The sequence below is a fragment of the Cyrtonyx montezumae genome, unplaced genomic scaffold (genome assembly GCF_038088225.1).
Source record: "Cyrtonyx montezumae isolate F1298 unplaced genomic scaffold, pur_monq_1.0 scaffold_5, whole genome shotgun sequence".
Taxonomy (NCBI): Eukaryota; Metazoa; Chordata; class Aves; order Galliformes; family Odontophoridae; genus Cyrtonyx; species Cyrtonyx montezumae.
The window spans coordinates 16,817,276-16,845,106 of NW_027072056.1; the positions used below are offsets into that span (position 1 = coordinate 16,817,276).

At 41.8% G+C, this 27,831-nt stretch overlaps 1 protein-coding gene across 5 annotated transcripts; it reads left to right on the plus strand.

The window, feature by feature from the left end:
- Positions 1-27,102, plus strand: ZMAT3 (zinc finger matrin-type 3). 5 transcript variants are annotated; one of them, XR_010622926.1, is made up of 7 exons: positions 3,096-3,435; positions 4,933-5,052; positions 6,775-6,941; positions 7,048-7,148; positions 7,998-8,222; positions 24,408-24,685; positions 26,997-27,102. XR_010622926.1 is itself a non-coding variant. In XM_065748371.1 (6 exons), exons 2-6 carry the CDS (start codon positions 3,166-3,168, stop codon positions 8,207-8,209), a joined length of 870 nt encoding a protein of 289 aa, XP_065604443.1. In that variant the 5' UTR covers positions 1-63; positions 3,110-3,165; the 3' UTR covers positions 8,210-11,430. The 5 variants fall into 5 exon arrangements, 4 of the variants coding, with proteins under 4 accessions (XP_065604443.1, XP_065604444.1, XP_065604446.1 ...); XM_065748371.1 differs by lacking the exons at positions 24,408-24,685; positions 26,997-27,102 and adding an exon at positions 1-63 and having other exon boundaries at positions 3,110-3,435; positions 7,998-11,430; XM_065748372.1 differs by lacking the exons at positions 24,408-24,685; positions 26,997-27,102 and adding an exon at positions 942-986 and having other exon boundaries at positions 3,110-3,435; positions 7,998-11,430.
- Positions 27,103-27,831: the final 729 nt, after the last annotated feature.

Sequence of the window (27,831 nt, forward strand, 5' to 3'; positions counted from 1 at the left end):
TGGGCGCTTCGTACGCCGCCCGCGCGTCCTTGCGTGGATTGAACCGAAGCGCTGAGGGCCTTGGTGTGAATCGCTGGGACTCCTGTCCGCTTTACGCGCTGCGGTCGGGCCCTGTGGCGGTGACCGCGCGTTTCCGGCAGAATTGTGCAGGAGCCCCGCGGGGAACGATGGCGGCGTTCGGAGAAACGGGCGGCGAGGGAGGAAACGGCTCCTGTGTGGGAAGGAAGCCCCACAGCTCTTCCATCACTTGTGTCAATTTAATATCGCCTTTTTAATTGCAGCCGTGCGTTTAAAAACTGGTTCCTGCGAGAGCGCTGCTTGTCGTGTAGGCGTCTCGGGAGGTGCGGGGTGTCCCTGCCCACGGTTTAGGCCGAGGTACGGCTCTGGCACCGGAGAGGTTCTTTGCTCGTTGCTGTTTTGTGAGTGTAACGAGTCTTGCAGCTTGTCATTGGAGTGGAAAGGAGGGGTCCGGGCGTCCTGTAAGCTTCCAGACACGTATCTGTAGCAATGGGCAGTGGGATGTTAAAAGGACAAGAAAATGAGGTGAAACTGAGTGATTTTCTTCCTTCCAGACATTATTTAAAAGAAGGAAAACGATATAGTTTGAGCAATTTTAGTGATGGAAGTTGACCTTCAGAATAGCATCAGAGCTGTATATGCAAAGCCAAGAAGTTCTAATTTTAAAATTGCCCTTGCAGCCTTAACTTTATCTTCAGAGTACTGCTTACTTTGAGGAACAGTTAATAACCTTATAAATAATGATTTCTCTATGAATATTGCTTTATACCTTTTCCCCTGTGGATGCAGATCCTATAAGCAATGTCCTATGTTGTGCTTGATATCCCAGCCTTGCCCGTTGCGTATGGAAGATGTGATGCAGCAAGCACTCATGCAAAATTAAGCAGATGGATCCTGATTGCCATTTACTGTAGCTCACTTTATATTGCTCTCTGAAGTATTTATCTATAATTGACTCTCTTTTTAAGGTAAGAGGCCCATCATGATATTGAAGTAAAACTCTGAAGTTTAATGGCATGTTTAGCTACTTGCATAGCTGATGTAAAGTGCCATGAGAGGTCTGTTGTGTGATGTGTGTAACCCTTGTGAATATGAACTGGTTCCATCATCAGCACCACTGAAATTAATTACACTATCTGCAAAGTACTAGTTGAAGAAACTGAAGATAGCAGAAACTTTTTCCATAGTTTATCTAGCAGGACCTGTGCTGAAAGTTGGAGAGAAGCTTGGTGGCGGTGCAGAAGTTGGCCTGCTGATGGTTGTTTACACCATGCTAATTCTCAGTTTATTCTTTGTACGGTGTATGGTTTCTTTATGTTTCACTTAGTTTTCATGAAGCTGGCTTCGATTTTGTTTCTGTGGTGGCATGTTGATTCATGGTGGGTTCACTCACTCCTGGAATTTCACAAGTCCTGATGGTGGAGAGTGATTTAAACATCAAAAACTTTCAGTGGCTCTATTACTGACTCAAAAACTTCTCCCTAAGACAGTGCATGCTCTTCTTTCTTACTATTTTTTTTCCTGCTTTTAGCTATAGTAATAATTGAACTTTCTCCAGTCTTATATTATTTCAATGTAACAATTCCAGAAATGCTTATATCACCTGAGCATTTTAATCCTATGTTGGTTTTTTTTTTGTAATGGAACATAGACGTTTATGGGGCCAGACTTTCAAAGGTAATAGAGGATCTAAAAATGCTGTCATCAGCTGGGATTTTCCAGAGCTTGAATGCAACACGGTATTTATCTCCTGCTAATTTTAGCAGATTGAAAATCCCAGAAGTTATCCCAGATAAATGCTATCTCCTTCTCCAGGTTCCTAAATGCCTTTGAAGTAAAATTCTACTTTAAAAAGCGATTCAGAACCAAGCTTCCTCGGTGGCATTTCATTTACCTTTCCTGCAATCTTCCAGAAGTCTCCTATTTTAAGATGTAGATGTGTTTCACTGTTTGCTTAAACAGCCAAAGTCCACAGCACAGACACATTTGATTCCTTAGCTAGAAGTGATCTGCAGACACCAAAGATAATGCAGCTGTCTACTGCAATGTAACACCAAACTGGATTTGTTATGATAAGAAGCTAATGAGACATTAACAAAAGTAGCTGTGCCTTCGTTCATAATATCTTTCATAATTGCTTTGCATTATTCAGGGAACATTCATCCCAGGCTTTAGATGTGATTTATAAACTTTAATTAAATAAGCCTCTCGGAACCCCTTGTTGGAAATGCAATGTTAGTTCTAAGAACTCAAATTAATTGAGAAATAATAGAATAAAGGTTAATATAGGATAAGTGCTCCATTTTTGTAGGAGAAAATACGGCTACTGTATGGGTTTTGCATAGAAAAGGAAATGCAGGGAAGTAGCTCAAGGTCATTCAACAAGACCATGGAAGAGCTGGGAAAGGGATGCTTGGGAAATGATTGTGTATGAGATCTGCTCAGGTTGTTTCCCACTCTTCTGCTTGTTGTTGGCTTAGATGAGAAAAATTAACCTTAGAGTATTTTTTCTGATTTGTGATTATTTGGATGATGTACGTGTGTAGATGTATTCTATATTAATATAAAAGAAATCTGCTTTGAAATAGAAATGGTGTTCTTTTTAAGTTATCATGTAGTAGTTATGAATTGTAGTATTTGTTTAGGTTTTAGAATGTGAGCTTCTCCTTAGGCTGTCAGAAGAGGATGTGGCAAATGGTCACGTTCCACTCATTCCTGTTTACCACAGCTTTAGGTGCTGTGTGTGTTGGAGGTCATATCTTCCAGCAGTCATAGAGCAGTGGGGTGTGTGTACTGTGGCAGGGTCTGCTTCTGGGTCAGATACTGTGAGGAATCTTCATGTGTCCTGAAAGGCACCCTGGGGTACTAACGGCTGTGTTTCAGATGACAGTCTGTTTCTTCTACCCATATTTTTCTTTTTTATATCTTGCCCTGGTTATCTGCTAAGCTGCTGTTCTTGAGAGTGCTACAAACTGACTTTATACCTGCTTGGAATTGTAAAAAGGTATAAAGCAGAGGCAATAAAGTTGCAGAAGTTGTCCCCTCTGTTGTTAGTGTGACTTATTTCAGCGTGTGTGTCTCTTCGGTCTAGATTGGAAGAGGACTCCTTATCCTTTAGAAATAGTATGCCCACAGTCTTCTTGGCCAATGATTCTTCTACAGCAAGCAGGACTTCTTCCTCATCCTGAGAAACCTTCATCTCTTCCTATGTCAGTGGCTACAAGGCCCAGAGCCACCTCACCACTCTCCCCACCGAAATCTCTTGGACTGGGGCCTTCCCTTTATCACGCACAAGACGAAGAGCTTGCAAAGGTGGTGGAGCAGGACCCTATGCTGGAAGAACTATGTAAGCCTCTGTGCTGTAAGCTCTGCAATGTCACTCTGAATTCAGCTCAGCAAGCCCAGGCTCATTACCAGGTAAGCAGAGTAGTGGTGGGTACAACTTCCAGGGCTGATCCATGTCCAATGGGTTTTTGAGTGCTGTGTTGAGGTAGCTACACACTAGCGGCATCGTTTGAGTTAGCTCATCTGAAACTACCTTTGCTACATCTGGTGCACAGGAAGCTGTGTGGAACTACTGTACACATGTAGCTTCACCTTTGTTAAATTTGCTGGTCATCCAGGTAAGCTGCAGAGCTTTCTTTTAAGGTATGACAGGGTCACATAACAAAAATTTTGTCCGCAGGGGCAGAGAAATCCTACTAATATGACATGAGTGGAAAGGTAGACTTATGTAGTTTTTCTTTTGACCTGTTTTCCACCTCTGCATCTTTCCAGTGAAACTGAACTTCTGATTCCACAAACAGGATTTTTGTAAGGCCTGGACAGATGTTTTTGCTGGAGCTAGCTTTGCCCTCAGGAAAGAAGTCTTCTACCATGTGCTTGTCACTGCCTCCTTCCTGAGGCTATGCATACCACTGCTCTGCTGGAGGCCGTATTTATCCAAACTCTCATGTGCATTGGACAGCATTAACTGGCTCAGTTCAAACCAAATTCCATTTGCTTAGTCTGTCTGGTTGGCTTTTCTGCAATTGGTTTGTAACAATTTGCAAACGTTTCTTTGCTGACATTATAGTCTTACAATTATAATTACATTTATAACAATTATACAATACTACAATTATAGTCTTACATTGCCCCATTTTACCTGCCTTCCTAGTGCTAAGTTTTGGTAAATTCCTTCAGTACCAAATATAAGAAGGTGGTTTTCCATATCTTTGGGACACAAGGCCCAGACCTCACATTTGCTGTTGGCCCTAAAAAAGTGTTCTCATGACTGTAAAGGGATAGGTTGAACTAGTGTTACAATTTAGCATAGGATTTCTGCAGTATTTCTGTTGTGGTGAGGCAAAAGCGTGTTTGTAGTTAAAAATGTATGACTTGTATTTAGGCATATACCTTAATAAATATCCATAGTAAATACATGTGCTCTCATATGTTTCTCTCAGTTTTCAAAGCACCAGTAAGAAGTACAGTATATATTTTCCAAGAGAAAATAGAATATGAAGCTAAGTTTTTTTAGAAGTTCAGTTTCTTGCATTATCTCATACTTGACTTGAAGCCTCACAAAAATAAATGTGTGTGTTTGGGCTTATCAAAAAACAGTTAACGTTTTATGTTCAAAATACAAAATACTGGTTTTAAGTGAAATGGAAACAGATTGAAGACCTAATTGTCACCTCACTTGTTTCAGAAAATTGTTTGAAAATTAGGCATAATGTGCTAGCTGCTGAGCATTTTGGAGAGAAGGGGGGGGATGTCTCCATCTCTCAAGGTCAGAGTTGCTGTTTTTTGAATGACAGTTCCTCTACCTGAGGTACCATCTTCCTGGGCATTTATTCCTTTTTGTCTCTGGCTCTTTTTGCTTTCAGTGTAAGATACTGGCACAGTGATTAAATTGAGTTCTCTTCACAGGGTAAAAACCATAGTAAGAAACTCCGCAATTACTATGCTGCCAATAGCTGTCCGGCACCCGCCAGGATGAGTAATTCTGTTGAGCCTGCACCGCCTCAGGTTGTTTCCATTCCAGCTCAGGTAAGGCACAGGGAGGTGTCTGAGATTATGATGTTTGCTTGCAACCTAACCCCCAATAAGAATAACTAGGTCTCATGCTTTGAGGATTACTGCAGGAGTTTGGAAAGAATTTTCCTTATGATGGCACAGGAAGGCAGTTATGGCCTGTTGTGAGTTGTTTGCTTTCCTTTGAAGGAGAGATACCAATCTGCCCTTGCAGCAGAGTTTTGAATTTGAAATAGTTATTTCTGTGTGGCAAATACTTTGTTTCCCATGTAAGTCTGATGTGCTGCTGATTAAGATTGTTTAAAGGCAGATATAAAACAGACTAGCTAGAGCTGGGTTTAAGCATGAGGGTGTGGATCTGCCCTGCGAAACCATCCCTCTGCTGTGTGAGTGGAGTTTACATGGAAAAAATGCTTAGGTGCTCCTGCACCCATTGGCCAGGGTTTTTATGTAATTCTTCTGCAGTGATTGTTCCTGGATGCAGAGCGAGTGGAGGGATGGGTCATGCTGTGATCCAAATCAGTTTGTTCTCAGGTGTGTTATGTTTACTTTGTTTGTCTGTAGTTCATTGGTTCTGATTGCCATGGGTCTTAGCAGCTAACCTGTCTTTTGTGTGTGACAGTGCAGGGAGCCACAGCTGAGCTTCAGAGATGAAAGTTATGCCTGTCACCTCCAAAAGTTGTAAGCCTCTGTCAGTACAAAAGTGAAAAGCATTTGCTGCAAGAAGCAGTTTGTTACATGTGCTATCAGAGCCACCAGAGGGAGACTAAGCCCTGTGTGAAATGGCTTTGTGGCTCACAGAGCTGAATCAGGGTCTTAAGAGAGCATTGAGTCCTGTCCTTGGTGGTGCTACTGGGTACTTTATCTGCTGAGATATCTAGTGCTTCTTTTGATGGATAGAATGGTCCATAGCAATAAAAAGGTCATTCTGGGCTGTATGAGGATTCATGTAATAATTCATGAGTCAAAATTGTGTTTGTGCCTATAAGCTTGCAATTTCAAAGGAGACATAAAAGAAACTGGACTTTGCAAGTGCTGCAGTGACGTGGCTGTATTTATCTCTTGCCACTGCACAGTTTACAGAGCACTTTTCTCTGAATGATGCATGAACACTGAGGAGACCTTGTTGCTGTCCCAGTGCCTGTTTGACGAGACAGGCAAGTTATTGTTTCCAATAGCAGGAGCTCCTCATGCGGGGCTGTATCTTTCCTCTGAAGTCATGGTCCAGGTATCCTTGTACCTGGCTCAGAAGTTTGGCAGCTCTCTTATTGCTCTAATCGTTCAGTGTGATCAAGATACTGTGGAGAGATTGTCTACAATGGAAACACAAGAGAGAAGCACTGTTGTGTTTCAGTGAGTCTTCCTCAGTGTGAAAGTCATTATTTGTTGGCTCCCAGGACTCAGGAATAGAGGTGTTAAATCACTGCTGTGAAGTAAACAAGCCTCTGTGACTGTTGAGGAAGTACAGTGTTTATTCAGATTGCTTTCCTCTCCATCTGAAGCCTGGAATTTATACAGATCTCAAGGAATTTGAAGTTTCTGTGGAAAGCTGGCACAAAGAAAACTAAGCTCTCCATGTAAGAACAGTTTGGGAAGCACTGGCGTGTCCTAACTCATATGTTATAATTCCAATGTTCTGTTGCCTGACAAAGATGATACTGCTCTCAGACACTGTGATTCAAGCATTGCAATGAATTAACCTTCTGTTTCACGTTATCTTTCTCCCTTTACCACTAGATGGGATCCAGTAAACCAGGTGGCCGAGTGATCTTGGCCACAGAGAATGATTACTGCAAGCTTTGTGATGCCTCATTTAGTTCTCCAGCTGTGGCACAGGCTCACTACCAGGGGAAGAATCATGCCAAACGGCTGCGTCTTGCAGAAGCACAGAATAACTCATTCTCGTAGGTATTGTTCAACTTCACGCTCAGGCTGAAAGCATGTGGCAGTATCTCTGGGAGTCTTTTTTGTCAGAAAACTCTGTATTGCAGCTGTTTGTTTAATCTTCAGGGATGCATCAGAACTAGGCAAACGGAGGACACGGAAAGAAGGGAATGAATATAAGATGATGCAGAACAGAAGAAATATGTACACAGTTCAGAACAGCACAGGTAATCAGAAGTTTGCATCTGTTCTACTGTATATTTAGAATAATAACGAATGCTGAGCAGGCTTGTTTTTCTTCTGTTCCTGAGCTCTTTTCAAGCAGGGGCTGGTTGGTAAAGGAGCTGGTTCCACCTCTGTTGATTCTTCTTGTCTGCATGTATCTTCCCAGCTGCTAGAGTTACTTTGTTTTGTCTGCCTGCTTGTTATTCTGTTTTCTCGGTTTGTAACTTAATTTACCATCTGCCCTGCCCGTCTGTAGGGCTGCTCTAAGTGGTGACAATTTCCCTGCTTTATTTTCTTGGCAAGAGGCCAGATGCTTTGACTCCTACTGTAGCACAGCAACCTGTATGTGCACTCCTGTCCAGAATGAGGAACTGTGTTAGCCTCCCTGTAAGACCATCTGTTCCTAGAACCCTTTCTCAGGTGATAGATATTAACTTTTCAGCTTGACTATTATTTGAAGTGTTTTATAGTGTCCAGCCCAGCATTTATTTCTCTTTTTCATTTTAAGTTGTGTTATGAGCACGTGCTGTCTGAAACCCTGCTTCCCGATGAAGCTTGGTTTAATCTTGTCATTTTAATCATTATCATTTGGAAAAATTGTATCTTTTACAGTTCTCTTAAGTGTTACATTTGGATGATTTTAAACTGAGTTAGACAACTTACTCTAATCAAATGACTCCTCTAATTCTTAAACTGAGTGGTTAAAAGAAGGAATTGATTAATCACTTAAATGATCAATTAAAGAAGCTAATCTGTGGCTTTGTTTTATGTATCTGTTGGACTGAGAAGTTGTCAGTGAGGTGCCTCAAGTTTTTTAAATAGATAAGTAGACTTTTCTGTTGTTTCCTCAGGTCCCTACTTCAATCCCCGTTCTCGTCAGAGGATTCCTCGGGATCTGGCCATGTGTGTCACCCCCAGCGGCCAGTTCTACTGCTCCATGTGCAACGCTGGGGCCAGCGAGGAGATGGAGTTCAGGCAGCACTTAGAAAGCAAACAGCATAAAAGCAAGGTGTCCGAACAGCGGTACAGAAATGAGATGGAGAACTTAGGCTATGTACAATGACGTGCCACTCTTGGTAGTAGTTTGCAAATAGAGCAGCTTGTCTCTCGCCTGCTGTTTGCCACATGCCCTGCTTTGTGCTCCATTTGATAGGAGTATGCTCTCGAGCTATACGTGTAACACCTGCAAACTCAATGGTATGGTTAAATTTTTTTTCTGTCATAGTTGGCAGGATGACACTGTGCAGGACATGAAGTGTTTTTGATGTTTGTTTGCTAGTTATCTAAGGCTCTTCATTGTGTTGAGTGGCAGAGGGGACTTTGTTTTCTCCTCGGCCTTGTGCATGAATATGCAAAGCCCAAGAAGTGCTGGAAACTTCTGAGGTTCTACCACATGGGTGAACCACATGCAAAGCCTGTTCCCTTCTTTGCACACCACAGAGTAGTGCTCCAGAATGTATCCCTCCAGCAGAGTCAATCTCTGAGCAGCTTGTAAAAGAGGGGCAGGAATGGGACCTGTAAATGTATGAGTTAGGGGTGTACTTGTCCACAAATTGCTAATTGTGGCTCTCGTTACAGCCTACAGTAAATTCTTTTCATGTGCCTGTAGAAAGGCTGTGCACACCTCTCTACCTTGGAGGGTCTTGCCTCTTACTCCTTTCTCTATGATGCAGATTTCTCTCTGAACATCTGACATTAGATATCAGCTGATTAGCCACATTCAGAAATAATCTTCTACCAAACAGTTAACAATGATAAAGGGTTCTTGATGTTGTTGACTGAGTACTGTCAATGCACTGTGGATGTAGCTCATCTCTCTGTGAAAGTCTCTGTGATGTAATGAAGTGAATTGAAAAGCAGACCTGCTCAGGTGGGATGTGCTGTGCTCTGATTCCATGTTAGGCAGGGTAGAGTTAAGGATAGGTTGGAAGGATCTGTCAGCTGTAATTTCTTAGCATATTGATGTAGAAGAGAGCATGTAGTGCCTGGCCTGTAGCTTTGTTGCTCTGGGAGAGCAGAGCTTCCTGGGCCTTGAGAAGTTGATGTCAGTGTATCCATGCCATTCCCTGGAAAAAGGGATGTTAAAGAGAAGAAGTGAAATGCTACTCATATTAGATGAACTTTTTTTCCCTCTTTCTTTTCCCATCTCAAACTGGGTTTTAATTCTATTGCTCGATGTGAATTTCACCATTTAGGGACCATAGAAATCTAAGGTTAGGTAGGATGTAAATATCAACAGTGATGATTGTTTGAGTAACAACTTTTTGGCCATTCGGAGACTTCTCAAGCATCTTTTTAAACATCAACAAAGAGTATGTGTCTGTTTTAATTTTTCTAAGCAAAAGTGGAAAGGGGATAAAGAGCAGAGGTAGGGCTGACACTTTTCTACCCATTTAGGTAGATGTAAGGAGCTGTAATTGGAATCTAGCTCACGATGTTTCTGTAACATTAGCTTCAGTGGCAAGTGCAGCATGTAACTAAACCCTGCTGGACCTTATTCACCGCAGCACTGCTACAGCTGTACTTTGGTGGCTGATGCAGAGAAGGGGGTAAAGGAGGAACCATGCCATCTCTCTCATTCCTCTGTAGATAGATTGAATTAGGTGCAGCTCCATCAGCTTCAGTAGTATTCTACCAGGGATGAATTTTACTCAGTGCATGATGTTGAAGGTAACCAACCCTGCCTTTTTTTTCTTTTTTTGCCATTCCGATCCTGTCTCTTGCATTCCAGAAGGATTATCTGCTTGCCTTAAAAAATGAAAAATGACTAAACAAAAAATCTAGGTAGATTTTATTAATCTTTTTAGTCTACTTCAGAAAGGCTTGTCTTGCTTGGCTGCTCAAAAGTGAATGTTTCTTCTCAGAAACTGAGCATTGTTGTCTCTAGCTAGCTGAGCACCAGGTAGCCGTGCAGCCTTTGCACTGCTTTCCTAAATCCTAGCAGGGTGAGCTCTTGCGAAGTAGTTGAAAGCAATCATCTTACATCATTCCAGGCTGATCCTTGCTATGCAGATACAGGCAGGGCAGTGGACATCCTTTTGAATGGAATTCCTTCTCCTCCATTCTGCAGAGCCCTATTAAATATGCTTTGTGCATATTTATTTATTGCATATATGTTTGAGTGTATTAGGAAGTAGAACAGGAGCCCAGATTGAAAAGCACTAACTAGGCAGTTTTGACAGCCTGTTTGTTTCTCCTGTGCTATCCAGCTCACAGTTCACCTTTGCAACCCTAAAAGAACATTCTCCACGTAAAAATCTTGTCAGCCTTCTCCCCTCATCCATTGCAATCAAAGGGCTGGTTTTCTCTTTGAGCTATCTTTCGTTTTCCTAGTCTGTCACCACTGTGCAGGGCCAGGAGGAGCTGGATTGGCCTTACCCTCAGTATTTCACCAGTGTGGTCCATACTTTGTAGTTAAGCATCCCTCTTGCTGTAAATTAGAGCATGGTATTTCCCACAGGCTGCAATTAGGAGCAGAAAACCAACACTTCTCAAAATAAGAGCTGGGGGAGCTGTAAATCTTAATCACAAGGACCAAGAAGGCTTTTTTTGGTCTGTATTCACATGGCTTAAAATCAGCTGTTCACCTCTTTGCTTCAGTTACTGCTCCTACTCCCAGCCCAGCAATCTGCTCATTTGGCATTTCTAGTGACTGTTCATATCCTGTGACTGAGTGGCTGCTGGAAGTGTCAAGACTCATTTTGTTCCATGTGACATTACCTCCTGGTACAAATGTGCTTCATCCCACTCTCTAGCACACAAAATACAAACACCTCACTATCATCATTAGGGTTCAATCCAATCCAAACTCATGCTTTCCAGCATGAGAAGCAGAATAGATTGTGGTTTTATTTTTTTGTGAAAGCTGTTTTCCAAAGCAGCATTCAGAGTGTGTGTTGTGGGATGGAAGGATACCATACAGCTGCAGTATTTTCCAGACCCAGCGAATCATTTTCTCTAGTTAATCGAAGTAACAAAATCAAGAAGTAGAACTTCTGTGAAACTGTCAGATTGGCCAGTAGGTTAATGACCTTTGCTGCTAGAAACAATATAAATCAGTGTCTTCATATTTATTTTATTGTGCTGACCACTAATCGACTTGTTACTATTTAAGGCATTATGTAGGTTGTTTTTGTTTAAATAGAAAACTCTACATCGCACTTTGCTTTTGGATCAGAAATTATATTTAATATATTTGTGAAAATGTTTTGCCTCTCACAGATGTTTTTTTTCTTTCACTTGATGCAAAAAGCTCCACCCCCCTAAAAAAAAAACAAAAAAAAACACCCAAATAACAACAACCCACATACAAAAAAAGACAACAGTGTGGCCAATGGATAGTCTTTGTTTATTTTCATGCTAAGCAAAACTAGGATTTCCTTTCAGCTCTTCCTTAAATGTCCTTTTTAGGGTTTTTTTTTTTTTGGTTTGGTTGTTTTATTTTCCCTCCAATTATTCCTTTGGTAGCTTGATACGATATTTGTGGGAAATTTTTAAGTATTTCTTTTAAGGTAAGGAAGCAAATTGTGGAGTCCACGTACCTGTGAGAAATATGAAAGGGATACAGTTTTGTTTGCATTTAAGCATTAGTTGTTATTTTGCATTCTGCACTGATGGGTAAATGCATTATTATCTTGCCTAACATTGGTCTGGTTTTGACGTTTTGCTTTTTTGGTATTTCTCAAAAGGAACCCTGAAAACTTCTGTGGAGTTGCTTAAGATGTTCAATTGTGCAACAAAAGGCATTTTTTTTTTCTAGAAAGCTTATTGTCTTTTTTCCTTTTCTAGGTGCTCATTATAGGGTATTAGAAGGGAAAGCTTTTGCCATAGCATGGATTCATATTTTGGCTTACTAATGCATGATGTCCTTTTGGTTCATTATTTAGGTAATACTCTCACTGTAACCAATGGAAATCTTGCCCAAGTCTGGAGTAAGTGAAATACTCTAGCTGAATATATTATGTTAGCTAGGGTCAGGGGAATTATATTGTCTATGTTTGGATTTCATAGGTTTCAACACTCTTCAGGTTATGCTTTCTTTTCTCTTTTTCTTTTTTTTTTTTTCTTGGGGAATGTGTGTCTTACTCTGTATAGATTTTTGCTCCTGCTCCAGCTAAAATAGTTTGAAGTACATTGATTTTACTTGAGAAGGAGCAAGCCTTGAAACCTTTCAGGAATTTCATACTGTTGATATTTTCTCATAGATGTGCTTTTTTTGTTTTTACTTTTTAAATTTTACAACCATGTATACAAGGATGCTCTGGATGAGAAAGAAATCTGTTGCCAATTATGGAAAAACAAACTCCAGGATTTCTAAGGGATTAACGGAGAATTAAAAAGTATCGACTTGATCAAGTGGATTTCTTTGAAGTTAGTAGCTAAGCTCCTATTTTCATGAGCTGAGCTGGTTTCTTTACCATCTGTGCAAAGCTGGGAGTGAAGATAAAATACACTTTCAAATAAAAGTGGTCAAATAGTAGTTCTGGGAATTTCTCCTTTAAAAAGAATATCACAGCTAAAACGTTTATCTTTTTATCTGAAATATCTACAGGTAAAGGCAAGACTGTGAATTTTTTTCTTATAATAAAATCAGTTTTTCAGTCTGTATTTTGCAGGGGAAGAATGAATTAATTTACTTCTTGCATCTGTCCAGCAAGATCATTTGCAAGTGCTTTGAATGTGTTTCATCTAGAGCCTTCTTGTCAGGTTGGTTTTGTACATTTGTCCTTCTTTCCTTTATGTGGTACTGATCCACATGAGGGAATAGTTGATGAAAATGATTTTTTTTTTCCCTTCGATCTATAATAAATCATCTTCCTCTTATCATTGTACAGCCTTAGCGTTTGGTTTTGCTGCTGCTTGTGTTATGGCCAGACTGTGCATCACTGAACTGATTTTAGCCTCTCATTGAGTGGGGCTGTGTGTGTGCTACGTTTTAATACAGTGATAAAGGAGTACAGCCTTTGCAGGATCTGTTACTCTGGGTGATCAGAGCTCTTTGAACTGTTACTGAAAGCCAGCAGGGGGCTGAGTTATCCCTCTGTGCTGTCTTGGCTTCAGGAGGAGTTGAGATGGGAACCATAAGGTTTGGGAAGAGCTCTTTTTCATGCTGTACTTTTCCCTAGAGTAGATATCATAAGCTTTGGAACAGCCCCAGGCTGAACCATAGACTTGCAATTCTAACTGCAAAAATGTTGAGACAAGCTGAGCCCGGTACATATATTTGCATACTTTTTTTGCTAGTGTGCTCTTTTGCCCTTTTGGCACTTGAGAGCTCTAGAAGAGCATATGCTTATGCAGCAGAATTGACTTTCCAAACAGAAAGTACACCCTGAACTGGAGTATTAATGCCAAGAAAATCTGGGGTTTGCCAGGTTGAATTCAGGTGAGAGAAAAACTTTGGTTTTCCTTGGAGCTATGGTGGTGCTGTGAGCAGAGTGAGCTGCTGACCTGCTGGGCAGTATCCTGGCACCTCAGGTTTTGTGATAACTCTTGTGGCACAGCTCTGAGTGTAGATGCAAATGTCTGAACAGGCATAATATCCATGCACTCCTGTGCCTGCTGTTATTCAGGGAATGGGGACACTGCAGCAGAGAGTCCCACCATGGTGGGATTATTCTGAGGTACTGCTCTGTGGGACTGGGAGCTGCCTAAGTGCTTAGGTGACTTCATTATAAGAGTCAAATGCAGGACATTTAGTGTGTTCTTATTTATAATAAATATGGTCATAAAAAAAAAAGTAGAGATTTATGTTAAATCTGACCCCAGCCCCTCATCGTCTTTTGTTTGGGCTGTGTTCCTTATGGTCATTGTAGGAACAGATGAGCAAACCTCTACACAGCAGCATGTTTTTGTTATGGGGTGTTCAAGTGCTGCCTGACATTACAAGATGTTTTTTAATACTTACAGCTGGTAATTGCATTCCATATTAATTCCATGGCAGCTTTGTACACTTAAACCTTAGTGACACGCAGACACCTGAGCAACCTAATTTAGGTTCACAGTTATTTGTTAAATTATGCTGCAAATAAAATAATACAGAAGGAAAATCTTAGACTAATTGTGTAATTTAAAAGCTTAAATAGCCCTCCTTCTGCTTCTCCAATTAGCCTGGTGTGCGAGGAGCTTTTTCAGTTGTCTTGTGACATTTTACAGCTGAGGAAGTGAAGGTTGGAAAAAAATAAGTGATTCATCCAGTAAGGCTGCAACTGAAAAGGAAGACTGAACCTGAGGCCTTTAAATACCAGGGTTCTGACCCTGCCCCTTTCCACGCATTCTCCCTTCTTGCTGCCTGATGAAAATTGCAGGATTTTTAAAACAGTTTGCTTCATAGCTCTTAGATTTTAATTTTTTTTATATGATGACTTTATCTTGTACGAGGAAATGGTCTTTAGAAAAAGGCTTAAAAAAAATAATGAAGCTTGAGAGAGAGTTCTCCACAAAGATTTCATGGCAGAAGTGCAAGGTGGTGGAAAAAAAAGGCCAACAGCTTTTGGAAGGACTGTAGAGGCTGCAAGCTTGTGAAGAACAGGTTCTGAATGCTCTTCTGTATTCATTTATGTCCACTTCATATAAATTCTCTCTTTTCCAATTGCTAGTTCTCTCAAAGTGTTTGAATGGAATGCTACTTGTCCTTTTAGGAGTTGTAATGAACTGCTGTAACAGATATTAGGCCAAGTGAATTGTATGTATTCCCTCCCTGAGTGACATTTGTTCCCTTGGCCTTATTCCGCTGGGCTTCCTTCACCTCTATCTGCATAAAACAAGAGCAGATCTGTTTAAAGTTAGTGGAATTACACAAGTGTAAAGAAAGAGAGGAAGATTATCCACTGTATATTAGCACAGACTGGAGTCTGCCTTTGGTGGATGCTTGCTTTACACACAAAGATGTTAAAAAGTATTAATCTAAATGTCGTATCCCACTATCAAGGGCCATCTTTTTCTTTTTTTCCCAAGTAGATACTGTGAATGAAAGATTAAGATGTAGAGTTGTAAGAAGAAAAGAATGCAATTGCATATAGAGCTAAATATGCTGTATTCAATGTGACTATAGGATTTCATGCATGGATGCAACATTTACCTGAAGAGGCCTGGCTATGTACTTTGCTAAACACAGTGAGACCAATAGTGTGAAAAACAGCACATTAGCCTGTCTATTGCCCTGGGTATTAAAAGATGAAATGTAAGTATGAAAAACCTGTGAAAAATCAAACAGCAAAATTCCCATGCACCAGAAGATGAGGACATATGGACTAGCACCTGCTATTCTGGGGAGGCTATAAAGAGTATTTCAGACTTGGGAGATTTGCAAAAACAATAACATGATGACAAAAATCTTTGATTGCTGCCCACTAGAGAGTTTGGGAGCTAACAGGGGTGTCATTTGTGGGAATGGTTCATTTTTGCTCTCTGTGAACTTGTGCAGATGGGATTAATCCAGCAAAGACTGGAAGCAAGGCAGGGCTGTCTGAGCTCAGTAGCTGTGAGACTTGTCCTTCTCTGCTTTGACTTGCTGTGTGCATCTATGTGTGCACAAGTGAAACAATCCTTGTAAGGACTCTTCCACCTTGGCATAATCCACTGTTCATGAGAGGAGAATATAAATGAAAATAAGATGTTTCAAGGTTGTGGTGACCCCAGGTTGAATGCAACAACGCACAAAACTGAGGAGGTAGAAATTAGAGGCAGCAGTGGACAGCACCAATTTGTCTTCTGCCAGTCCCACTGTCAGAAGACACATGCTGGGTGTTCAGCTTTCATATTTGCAGGTATACTCTTAAAATAATATCTGGTAAGATCTGAGTAATACTGCTTACCATTTCTGTTGGCTTCCCTTGAGGCTAATGTACTACTGTCCAGGGCAAAACCAGGACACAGGAGTCTTGGGTGTCATTACTCTTGGCTGAACACTCTGAGCCTTCCTCTTCACTCTTTTCCCACCAGGCAAAATGCAGCAGGGATGGGCTGAGTGTTAGGCCAATGTCAGCAAGCACAGAAGGCATGACAACTGTTAAAAACATAAGATGTAGCCACGTACCCGAGGCTCTGAAGGTAGTATTGGAGGCTGTGGGGGAACCAAGTCTGAAGAGGCACCAAAAGTTCAGGCTGGGTGTGGATGCTTGGAGCAGTGTCTCAGCTCTCGTCAGGTTTCCTGATGTAGAGACAGTTATATCCACCTAGAGACCTTCTGTGCATTGCTTAGTGTCTGGTACATGAGGCAGATTTCTGAAGACACAGTGTTAACCTAGATTAGCATTGATCTTCACACAGCTTCTCACAGCTGCTGAGAAATTCAGGGATGGATCAGTCCACAGCTAGAAGTGTAATATGTGCTGGATGTATTTTAGAAGATAATAAGCTTCCAGGGGAGTTGTTCCTAATTTGGGTACAGACTAAAAATGCTAATTATATGACAACAGTCTTGACAATAAGCATGCACACTTCTAATTTGCATTTCTGATTGAGATGATAAAACTGGCTTTGCTTTCTCCTCTCGCTAACTTCAAAGGCATTGACTTGATGTAAGAAATGGTGTCCTAAAGCTATTCTGCATATGTGAAGCTGTATTTCTGTAACTGTCAGGCTGCCCACGTAACAAACTTTATGGTAAATGGGTGAGCAGCCAAGCTGAAATGGTTTGTGAAACCTTTGAAGTTACAAATGCTCGCCAGCATCTATTGTCATTGGCATATGACACCATGTTCCCACAGTGAATACAGTGCAGGTCTTCCAAATAGGACCATGCATCCCCAAAATATTAGGACCTTAAGTTGTATCTTGAGCCTAGATCATAGGCTGTAATACTTAGAATATAGTGTACATGTCTCAGAGAAGTAAGTAATAATCAGTGGAAGGAGAAAAACTAAACATAGGTACAAAAACTGGGAAGTTCTCTACAGTGATCCTTCCAGCCATCAAACACATGTCTAAGTCATGGATGACATTTAAAGGCATTTTGAGCCTAGATCTGTCTGGGTGTTACATAAATCTTAGCAGGTACTGTAAATTACTGTAGGATTTTGGTAAATCTGACTGCAAGTCTTGTGAAAACAAGGTTTAGAAACCAAACTGAGTTTGTCTTCTGTAAAATGTAACTTTATGGGGAGAATTGCTAGCGTGCAATTGCACAAATGCATGTGAAGGCAGCTGTAGCCTTTGAGCTGGCCTAGAGGTATCCAGAACAATTCCCTGGGATTGCTGGAGTTGCCTGCATGAAAATTAAAGACTGCATTGCCTTGTGCCTGTGAGGATGTGACGCTGTTTATCAGTCTCCGGGTAGATGTTCCATGCAGAAGCCCATCATCTCAATGCTGCAGTGCCTCAGTCGAATTAAAAATACCTGAGCATTTTCATGGAGACTGGTCAGGGTCACCCTGTGCTCATGTGGACCTTCTGAAGACGAGGTTGGTTTATTCCAGAAGGAAATGAAGCTGTGTCACATCACGCAAAAGCATTGCTTACATTTGGCATTTGAGATAAAACAATGTTCTACAATTAGAGCATCGAATGGCTGGCAGCAGTTCTACCAGATGAATACTGCACATCTTTCCCAGAAGGATTCAATCTTTAATACTGTTTCGATGCTGGAGGCTTTTCCAATTTCTGTTTATTAGAAATGATTTATGTTTGTTGGAAGTGCTGTCTTGAACCCAAATGTGGTTGGTGCCACCTACAGCTCTGCAGAAGAATTGTGGCAGCAGTGCTTTGCTTTCATAGAGTGAGAGTGAAGGTCAGCTAACCAAAATGAAGCCTCTGAAGGCTGCTTAAAGCCAGGTTGGATGGGGCTTGGGCAACCTGATCTGATGCCTGATTTAGTGGTCAGCAATCCTGCCTGTGGCCAGAGGGTTGTAACTGAATGATATTTGAGGGTTCTTCCAAGCCTATCTATGTTAAGAACCAGGGGGTCCAGCCACAAGGCAGGAACAGGCCACCAACTCCTGGGGGCTCACAGTCACCTACAGCTGCAGATTGTGGTCCAGTTTTCTCTCAATAAAACATCTGTAAAGGCCATTTTTTATTAGTTCACTATTTGCTTTCAATAAATGTGACAGAAAATGCACACCAGCTCTATACTCAGGAAGAATGGAATGGATTTTGCTAGTTGAAAAAGTTGTGACTCTGTGTGAATAGAGCTTGCTAACATAACACAGCCCTCACCGCTCCTTCCCAGAACATTAATCCTCATTGCTCCCTCTGTGTTGTTAATAAAGCCTGTGAAAGTCAGTTACTGATCAGGTGGAGCAGAGAATTGGGAATGGCTGCTCACTCAGTCTTAACCAATTCCAGTCACTGCATTTTTGTTGATGTGACCTTGGGGAAGCTGTGACATTTCTCAGTTTCAAGGGAACCCTTCGTATCCCTCTGGAGAAAGAGTAAATGTGAGGTGAGGAGATTCATAGATATTTCATAAGAGTATAAATAATAGACAGGGTGTAATACATGAGAGAAAACTGGCTGTGCTGAATATTCATGGCAGTGCAGTGATGTGCTTGATCCTTCTTCTGAGGGCTTTCTCTGAGCAACTCAAGCATTTTATTGACGTGTTGGGGGAGGAGGAGGAGGCAGGTAAAAAAAACATGTGTGGTGAGATCAGAACTCACCTCCTAAGATGCTCTAACCAGTGCTTGATTCTTTTTCCCTGGAGGAATGGCTGTAGTAACTGAAAAGTCAAAAATAGCAGAGAACTGTGAACGGTTTTGGAGGAAATGGGTCACGGTAATTCATAACTCCAGAAGAAACCCTATCACCTCCACAGGCTCTGTTTTTCACAGCTGATCCTACAGGCACGATGTGCTGTTTGGTAAGCACCAGCTCACCTCAGACCCACTGCAGGTACAGGAGGAGGTTTGCTACTGGGTGACCAAAATCAAGGTGAACAGAGTACAATTTTCAGAAGTCCTGTAACCTCATAGAAAACTACATTTTATGTACTTGAGCCTTCTGGGTGCAGAAGTCCCATCACCAGGTTGAGGAGCTGAAGCCGTGGTGGCTCTGATGGGCTCTTGGGGCAGTGCAATGGGGAAGGATGCCTGTCCCCATGTCTGTGTTTCAGTGCCACTCTGAGGCTCAGCTCTCGCACACTGTGCTCACACCTCCTGATGGCAATGCAGACTTGCTTTTAGAAAGGACTATACCTCCTTACACTCGTATTTCAGGTTTTTATTCAATATTGCCCCGTTTTCAGTGGTGTTTTGAGAAGTGGCTGAGCGTTATGGATGCTGGATCATTGTTTTGAAGCAAGTGAGGGGAAGGTATTTAATTTCAACAGCACACCCGTTGGGAATTTGGAAGTGGTAATATCCCCTAGAAACAGGAGAGGGCAGCTGTTTTTTGAGAAACGAAGAGAGCACTGACAGTTTTTGAGAATGAGATAGCAGTCACTTCAATCTCAGCGAAAGGGCTTTTTTTTTTTTTTGTTCATGAATGAATAAAAATAGCACAGTATTCCAGGGCCCATGGTAGTGTAATTAGTGTATAAAATAGTGAGACCCCATCACCTTCTGCTCAGCCCCTGGGCTTCGTCTGGCAAAATTAGATTCTTTGCAATTTTATTGCAATGTAATTAAAATGTAACCAAGGGAATACAGAACTCAGTCTTCGGAGATGTTCATCATCAGGCTAAAAGGGATCAGAATAAAAAGGATTCAGCAACTTGCTGGCTTTGTAGCTTATTTATTTGCTTACTGCTCAAACTGGAAAAAAAAAAAAAAGCTGTAAATTGTACATATGGAAAACTATGGAAAAAAATCAGATTTACTAAAATGTTACTCAAACTGCTAAATGGATATTTTTAATTGAAAGTTGTTTTTAATTTATACCTAACAACAAATGCATGAATTCCAAAACAAAATATCCTTCTTGCAAGAAATCTTTCTTCTAATCCAAAGGAGACATTTTGTGACTTTCTGATTTTCAAAGCTTTGATTTCCAGTGATAATAATTACACGAGTTCAATGTGAATTTGCCATCTGAGACTGTATGCTCTGGGGCTGGGCTGGGGCACGGCTAGGTCCAGAGTTATGAACCTGTTTATATGCTTAAAGCCAAAGCAGCCACCCAGGGGAGATAGTGATGGAGCACTGAAGGATAAATATCTTTGTGAGGCTTCCACCTCCCAGTGCCTTTGCTGTTCTGTTCAGTAGGAAATTTGGAAAATTCTGCAGAGACCCCTTCCAGCACCTTCCAAGCATCCCTGTGCCTTTCTGGCTCTGAACACAAATAGGAGTTTCTGTATTTGGCTCCAACGAGGAACATGCATGAAGCGAGCTGTCTTTCTTTTTTAATAGCTCTGAGGCAGAAATAATTAGAGACCCACAGTAATGAAACAGTACTGACTGAAAAGGCTAACCCAAAAAGACTACTGTTCTGATGCAGAAAATAATGAGGGCTGCCCTAAACTTTTAATCAGGATCTCAACTTTTATTTGCAGCTCCTGAGAAGGACTGCATCCCTTAATAACATTTCTGTCAGTTGCAAACTCCTGATATTAATATGAGAGCAACAAGAATTTAGTGGAAGTGCTAATTACAGATGCTGGAGTTATTCTGCTGCAATTCAAAACTTCTGATGTGAAGAAACTCTTAGCATGGATGGGCTGCCATCTAATTTCTATGAAATTGTGCTGTGAAAAGGTGACCCTGGCTTTATGCACTTTTATTCTGCAAGATGTAGGCATCCTTCTTTCTCATAGACTTACATACCTTGTGAAGAATTAGGATGCAAACAATTAATTCCTATTTCTCTGAAGGCTGTACTACTCCTAATGTGTGCCATTCTCTCTACTTCCCCTCTCATGATTAGTCCTAATGTCCTGAACAAATGGATACCAATGGTCTGGGGCAGCTTCCCATGGTTATTCATGTTGTGAACCTGGTGCTAGCCCAATGAGATGCTGTAGGTGCCCAGGAGAACCCTGTCATCCCCTCTCAAAGGGTTTTATCATTCTTTTGGAAGCTGGGTGTGCAGCAGCAAGCCCACACTACCCTCACTGCAAATCCTAAATACATTCTGTCATTTTGTATTTCAGCAATTAGTTGATCAAGAATTAAGTTTGAAGGCTTTAAAGCTTGTATTTCAGATTACTAGTTAGAATCATAGAATGGCTTAGGTTGGAAGAGATCTCAAAGACAGTCTAGTTCCATCCCCTGCACCTACAGCTCTCTGGGCAGCTAGACTGAGTCACAGGCCTGGCCTCTGAACATGGATCTTTCCTCAAAAGATGTGTTATTCTGTGTTATTCTTCTCTTCCTGTTTCGCAGCCAGCTCTGAAGCTTGAACCTTGATATTAGTTCCATTCCAATTGTTGAATGGCATTAGATGATTCATCTCTTCTATTAACACAAAAAGTAATACTGCCTTCTGATTTGCACGTAATGCCTTTTGAGAAATAGATGAAGACGTAAGGGACGTCAAAGTACTATTTAATCTAAGCCTTTTTCTCCAGCCCTGCATTTTATCTCGTTATTGAATGATTATGTGCTGGTCCCTGCTCTTGCCCCGTTGTGCTGGAGATAATGCATGCTGACAGCGGCCATCTCTTGTGAGGGGAGGCTGTGCAGCTCTCATCACAAGGGAACAAATACCCTGAGTGGAACAGAAGGAAGAAGAGGGGGAAGAGACAAGTTGTGTTCTCTGTGCTCTGTTAGGAAGCCAAAGCCACTATCATAAAAATGCCAGCCTGACTTTTGAAGTCTGTAAGGCTGGTCTGAAAACCTCCTCCAGCCAAAGAGGCAGCATGGAGATTTACTGTGCTGATCAGTGTTCATAGAGTTGTACATGCTCATGATCCCAGTGAACACTGCAAGGAATCAGTGTGTTCCATGGCAATACAGATGGAGAAGTTTTTGTAGTTGGGATGACGGTTGGTGAGTGAGGTGGGTTTTGCTGCTGAAAGGTGGGGAACTGTTGTATCGATTTTGAGCTCTCGTTATGTGGTAGGGGCCCGAATGGGATGTAAACTGTGCACTCCCTCACTTTTTCTCTCCTCTCTGCTATTAAGAAAAGGGGAAATAAATAAAACAGGAAATATTAGAAGTTAAAATGAGAGTCAAGGGAAATCTTATGGTATTAGGTTTTGGGGAAGGATATTTGTAAACCCAATACTCCATTTCCAATAAAAATGTCCCCTCTCTTCCAGAGAGGTTCTTGCTGTTATCTAAGACAATAGGTTTACCAAAGCAAAGCTGCATTTTCTCAGCACATCATTATTATAATTATTCCCCAGCACTGACAGCATCTTTACTGCTTTCTCATTATTTAATAGATGTTCAAGAACCTGGTTCATCTTCCATTGAATTCAATAACTATTTTTCTTAATTAGCTCTCAAATCACTACTGGTCTCTTTAATATAGAGGTGGAGCCCTCTGTGGTAAAACCCAGAGCTTTGGGTGGCACCCGGTGGCCAACAGAGGCTCTCTGAGGTGCCTCTGGAGGAGGAAGACTCCAAAATGGCTGACTGAGGAGTGAAGCGAGGGGTGTGGTGGCTGTCCTGGACAGGCGTGGATTTGCTGCCCTGCTCCACACTGGCAAGTAGCCTACACGTATCAGAACTGCAAATATATTCATAGAAAAAGGAGTTTTCCCTCTTTTTCCCTCTGAGATGGATTCCTGAGGGCTGCAGTGACCTTGGCACTTCCACCAAGAGCTGGGCTGGGGCCCAGGAATTAAGACATGCAGGTTTTGAAGGCCAATTACAGCACCTGGGAATGAGTGATAACTGGCTCGAGCTCTGCAGCCTGGAAAGCTGCTATGTACCTGTGCCAAGTTCACTGCAGCAGGCGCAGTGCAATTGGTGTAGATACTGAGGAGGTGCAAAGGGAGTTGGTCCTGTTCAGTGATGGGTGCTGATACTGCAGGGTGTGTTTGCTGTGCGAGGTTCTTTATTCAGATTGTGATCTGAAGTGTTTGCAGTACTTCAGTCAAAAGGAGGAAGAAAAAAAAAGCAAGGAAGAATGTGCTTTGATGAAGTTAAAGTGTAGAGCAAACCTGGCTCCCTGCTGACTGTAGTAATGTTGGCTGAAATTTAGCTTATCAGCACATGGTGATATTTGCTAGCAAAACAGACTAAATGATCTAAACCAAAGCACCTGGGGCCGTTATAAACCTCTGATGCCTTAAAATAGAAAATAGCCTTGTACAGGGGCTCTCAGGCTTCTCTCCTATCATCCCCCCCTGAGGCATCTGTAGATGTCTGTCCTCAGCTAGGATTGTGAGGGCTGCCTCTCCTCTCACTGCAAGGCCTGTGTTACATTCATACTATTTGCACTCTTGACTGCTGAGTTTCACAACTACTGGGTATGAATAAACTAATTCTGTACATGGGATATGAAAGCAGAAATACATGCTTTGCCCTGGGTTCCAGAGGAGATTAATGCTGGAGCTTTGACCACTTCTACTTAAATCCCAGATCTGTGTACTTTGCCCCCTCCTTCCTCTTTGTTTATTTGAGTTGATAACAAGAGCCTTCTGCCAAGGAGAGCATCTGAAGTGACCCGTTAATATATGCTGCTGACTTGGATGCAAGAGCAGACATCAGCAAATAAGGGCTAACATCAGGAAATACTGATGAGACTGGGATTTTTCATGCAGGTTGGAGCACATTAACTAGTGATATGTTGTGAGATTATGACCTCCAGTTGTGCCGGGGTGGGGTTCAGGTTGGACATTAGGAAAAGAACAGTGGTGCATTGGCAGAGGCTGCCCAGAGTGGTGGAATCACTGTCCCTGGAGGTGTTCAAGAACTGTGGAGCTGTGACACTGAGGGCCATGGTTAGTGGACACAGTGTGGGTTTGCTGATGGTTGGACTTGGTGATCTTAAGAGTTTTCCAACCTTAATGATTCTATGACTGCTGTTTCTATGATCTGCTGCAGCAGATGGGGTGCATGGGGAGCAAGACCCCTTGCTGATGCCACTGGCTGCCCCAGCTCCAACGTATTCTTTGTTCATTCACATCTCACAGTGAGATTTCATTTATCTGCATGTGCTAGCTCAACAAAACCTCAATTTCTTAACTGCTATGATAGCTTCACCTCTGCTGCCTTTTGAAAATAGAAAAATCCATGCAACTAAAATGGAGTGTTTTGATGAATATCTTCGTGCTTTTTCAGCTCATTCTTTGCTTCACATCATAGGAAACTTCAGAACCTCACCTCGGCACCTGAAGGACTGCCTTCAATTTATATTAATTTCAGACACCACAAAGTGAATCCCTAATAATTCCCTGAGCAATGTTAACTCTTCTTTCTTCTTTTTTAACATAGAGAATGAAGAATCTGAAATAAATCCACGTATTGTACATAATAACAATTTGCAGTGAAGCAAATGCACTTAATGTCCCAATGAAAGCTCTTGCAATGAAGTATATACAGTTCTTTCTCTTTGGCTGTTAATTCCTATTTCATAACATTATCCCAAGCCTTTCAGTTTTTGGAGCAGAATGAGAAAATAAGACCTCAGTGCTTCACGTTCAGGAGAAATACAGCCTCATGGCAGAGCAAGATTTCCTTCTGGAGCTGGGATGATTTCTGGACTTGCCCAGGTATGGTGTGAGAGAGGAAATACTCCTGGTTGCTTTTCCAGTCTGGAAGGAGAGCTTTGAAGAACAGTCACTTAAAATTGGTATATATTTCATCAAAAAGGGTCCTGGCTTATTTCTAAAGCATGGAAAACTGAAAAATGGCTTTGTTTAAGCAATGTACTTATCCCCATTGGAATGTGAATGAAGATTAATCCTTAGTCACACTGGAAAAAACTTAGCTTTGAAATCACAACTTCAGTGATTTAAAACAAAATATGCAGCAGAGCAAGCTCTTCTCCTCTGAGTGCATCCACTATGGGCACTTTTTACTTCAATGTAATTGGCTGCCAATTAATGTAAAGCAGTCACACATTTTTAAGGCTGGTGTACACACTTTCCCGTATTAATCTCCATGTTCTCTGAGATACCTACCCCCAACAACCCCTGAGACAGTTTTATCTATTAGATATATGATGTAGAAAAACAATACATGATGTGTCATGTTGTGAAGAACAATTATATCTTCATTTAAGATAGCTGAGTTCTGCACCTTCCTGTGGCTCTCCACAAGGAGCCAGGCTGCATAAGCTAGTACATGCCAGAAAAGAACAAGAGGCTTTATATACATACCAGAAATGTGCATCTCATGTCTTACTGTGTTCTGAGAGTAAGCACAACCACCTGCTCATGGCTGCTAATGATGAAAATGGAGCTGTGTACTATGGCTGAGCCAAGCCAGTCTTTAAGAGAGAAAATAGCTGGCAGAGCTGTTTGCTTTCTGGTGGTGAAGACCTCACATCCCAAAGTGCTGGTGACTTCTTCTTAGATCTCAAACAACAAACGTGTTCCCTGGTGCTGTCATAACAGATGCAGCAGAAACCACTGGGGACTCTTTTCTTTGCCTAGTAAAAGCAAAGTATTTAATCAAGAGAGGCCAAATGGATTGTTAGAGCTCTACTGTTCTGCTCCCAGGACCTATGCTGAACAACTTTTGTCAAGACTTGCAGCAGCACTTCACTGTCTGGGTCTACTGAGCCCACAAAATCCCCAAACCACAGTCAGAACCTCAAAACTGGGGTGCTATGGGCAGCAATGCCACAGGCTGGGCTGACTGGTCATCCCAACTCAACCACACAGAACACAGATTGGTTGTATGGGAGGAGTGCATCATGGGGGAACTGATGCCCCAATACAGGCTACAAGGAAATTAATTCCCCTCTCCTGCCCAAAGCGACAGCAAAAATGATCACCCATGGTTTCCAGGATGAGTTTCATCTTTATGATTCAGCCTCCAGCAGGTCTGTAGGCAACCCAATGGCCTGAGGGACAGGAGCCTCTGCGAATGTGGCTGAGGAAAGCCCCCATACAAACACTGAACATGTGTTAATCAAGGTCAGTAACAGGGGCACATTAAATTGAATTTAAAGAAAAAAAAAAAGGATTTTATTTTTAATTATTGTTTAAAGAAAGGTGGATGCTTTCCACTGATTTCCTTCAGTCAGGATTTTTGCAGTGATTCCATGAAGCAACTTTCAGTGCAACGTTCCTGAAAATAAATGGACCGCATATTGTACTCATTCATTTAAACCCCCCAGATCTATTTAAAAAGAATAGGAGCTGATTGTGTTAGCTTTACGTAATTGAAAAGGGGCTGGCTGTACCACTCTTCTCACAGAGTAATTTGTCTGCTTGGGAGCTGGATCATCAGCTGCAGTTACAGATCCTGCTGCTTTCAGGAGTCTTGTTTTGTGTCTCACTCTATTTTTTTTTCCCCAAACCATACGGAGTTTGGCTTTGTAACCTGCGCAAACCGTGGTGGATGAAACTAAAGCCTGTCTCTTCACTGACCTTTCCCACCACCACTTGCATGCTGGCTCTCATACTGCTTGACCGTTTCCCTCTGATGTCCTCCCTCTCTTTATTAGCAGAGGCAAATAATTAAAAAAAAATAATGAATCCCAAAGGAGTCTTTCTTCTTCCCACCCACATTATTTTGGAAGTGAGGAAGCAGAAAAAACTTGAGCTGTAGGGTCTCACATTAGATTCTCAGAGAAAAGCTGCTGCACAAGTGTGCTGCCAGGGCCTGACAGCTTTCCTCCTGATTTGTGGCCCTGTGGGAGGAAAAGTAGTCAGAAATCAATGTTAGTGGATTTTAAATGAACTCCTAAATTATCTCACCTTTGGTCATAGTGGATTAACTTCAGAATGATTCCTAAAAATTATATTGGTTTTAAATGCATGGTGGGTACATCATTATATATCCCACTGCCAGAGGGGGAGAAAAATAATAAAAGAAAATACTAGAGAAAGTAATAACATTTTTTTCTGTTAGACTCCACATAAAGACTTCTAGATTTATCTTCCAGCAAGCTACTGATGAAAATACCACAATGCAATAACAGTTGTAGAGTAAGAACCTCTGCACTGCTGCTGCATGCAGCAAAGAAACCACAAAGATAGCATACATCACATAAAGAGAATTTTTTTAAGCATATGAATAGAGGGTCATCTGTGAATTGCTTTTCTTATTGGCTTTGGAACCAGGTGTCAGTAGGTTTAATCAATGTACACTTACGTGTTAGTGTAATACAAGTGAATCTTTATTATAGTGGAAGAGAAACACCTGTGACAGAAAAGAGCACTATAAGCACTTCATCATTTCAGCCACAGCTGCTCCACGGCACTTGTGCTGAATTCTAAGAGATAGTAAAACCCATAATCATTTCCTTCTCCTGCAGCTTCTAGCCAAAACACAATTAGAGTGAAATGCTGAGCTCTGCAGAAAGGAAAAGGTGAAACCATGACCCCCAGTGCTACCCCCAGGGTGGGGATGAGACTGAGGACGGCAGCCCCTTGAGAGAGGAACATAGGGGATAACACTGGGACCAAGAGCACAAACAGGTAGGAGGACAGAGCTTCAACACAGCTGCTGGGGGATGGGGTGGGGGAGTGGGGGTTAGGGGTGGCCACAGGTGGGGCAGGTTAGGATGATTAAGGCCTGTTCATGCCTTCAGTCCCAGGCTTTAAAAGCGTTCAAGGTAGCGGTTGTAGGGTTCTTTGGAAGGTTTTAGACTTGGATGCAGCATGTGGTTTGTTTCCTGCTTCCTAGGATTGTTTCCTCAGGTATGTGTTGTGCTATGGGCAAGCCTGTATGAGCTTAGAGGCCT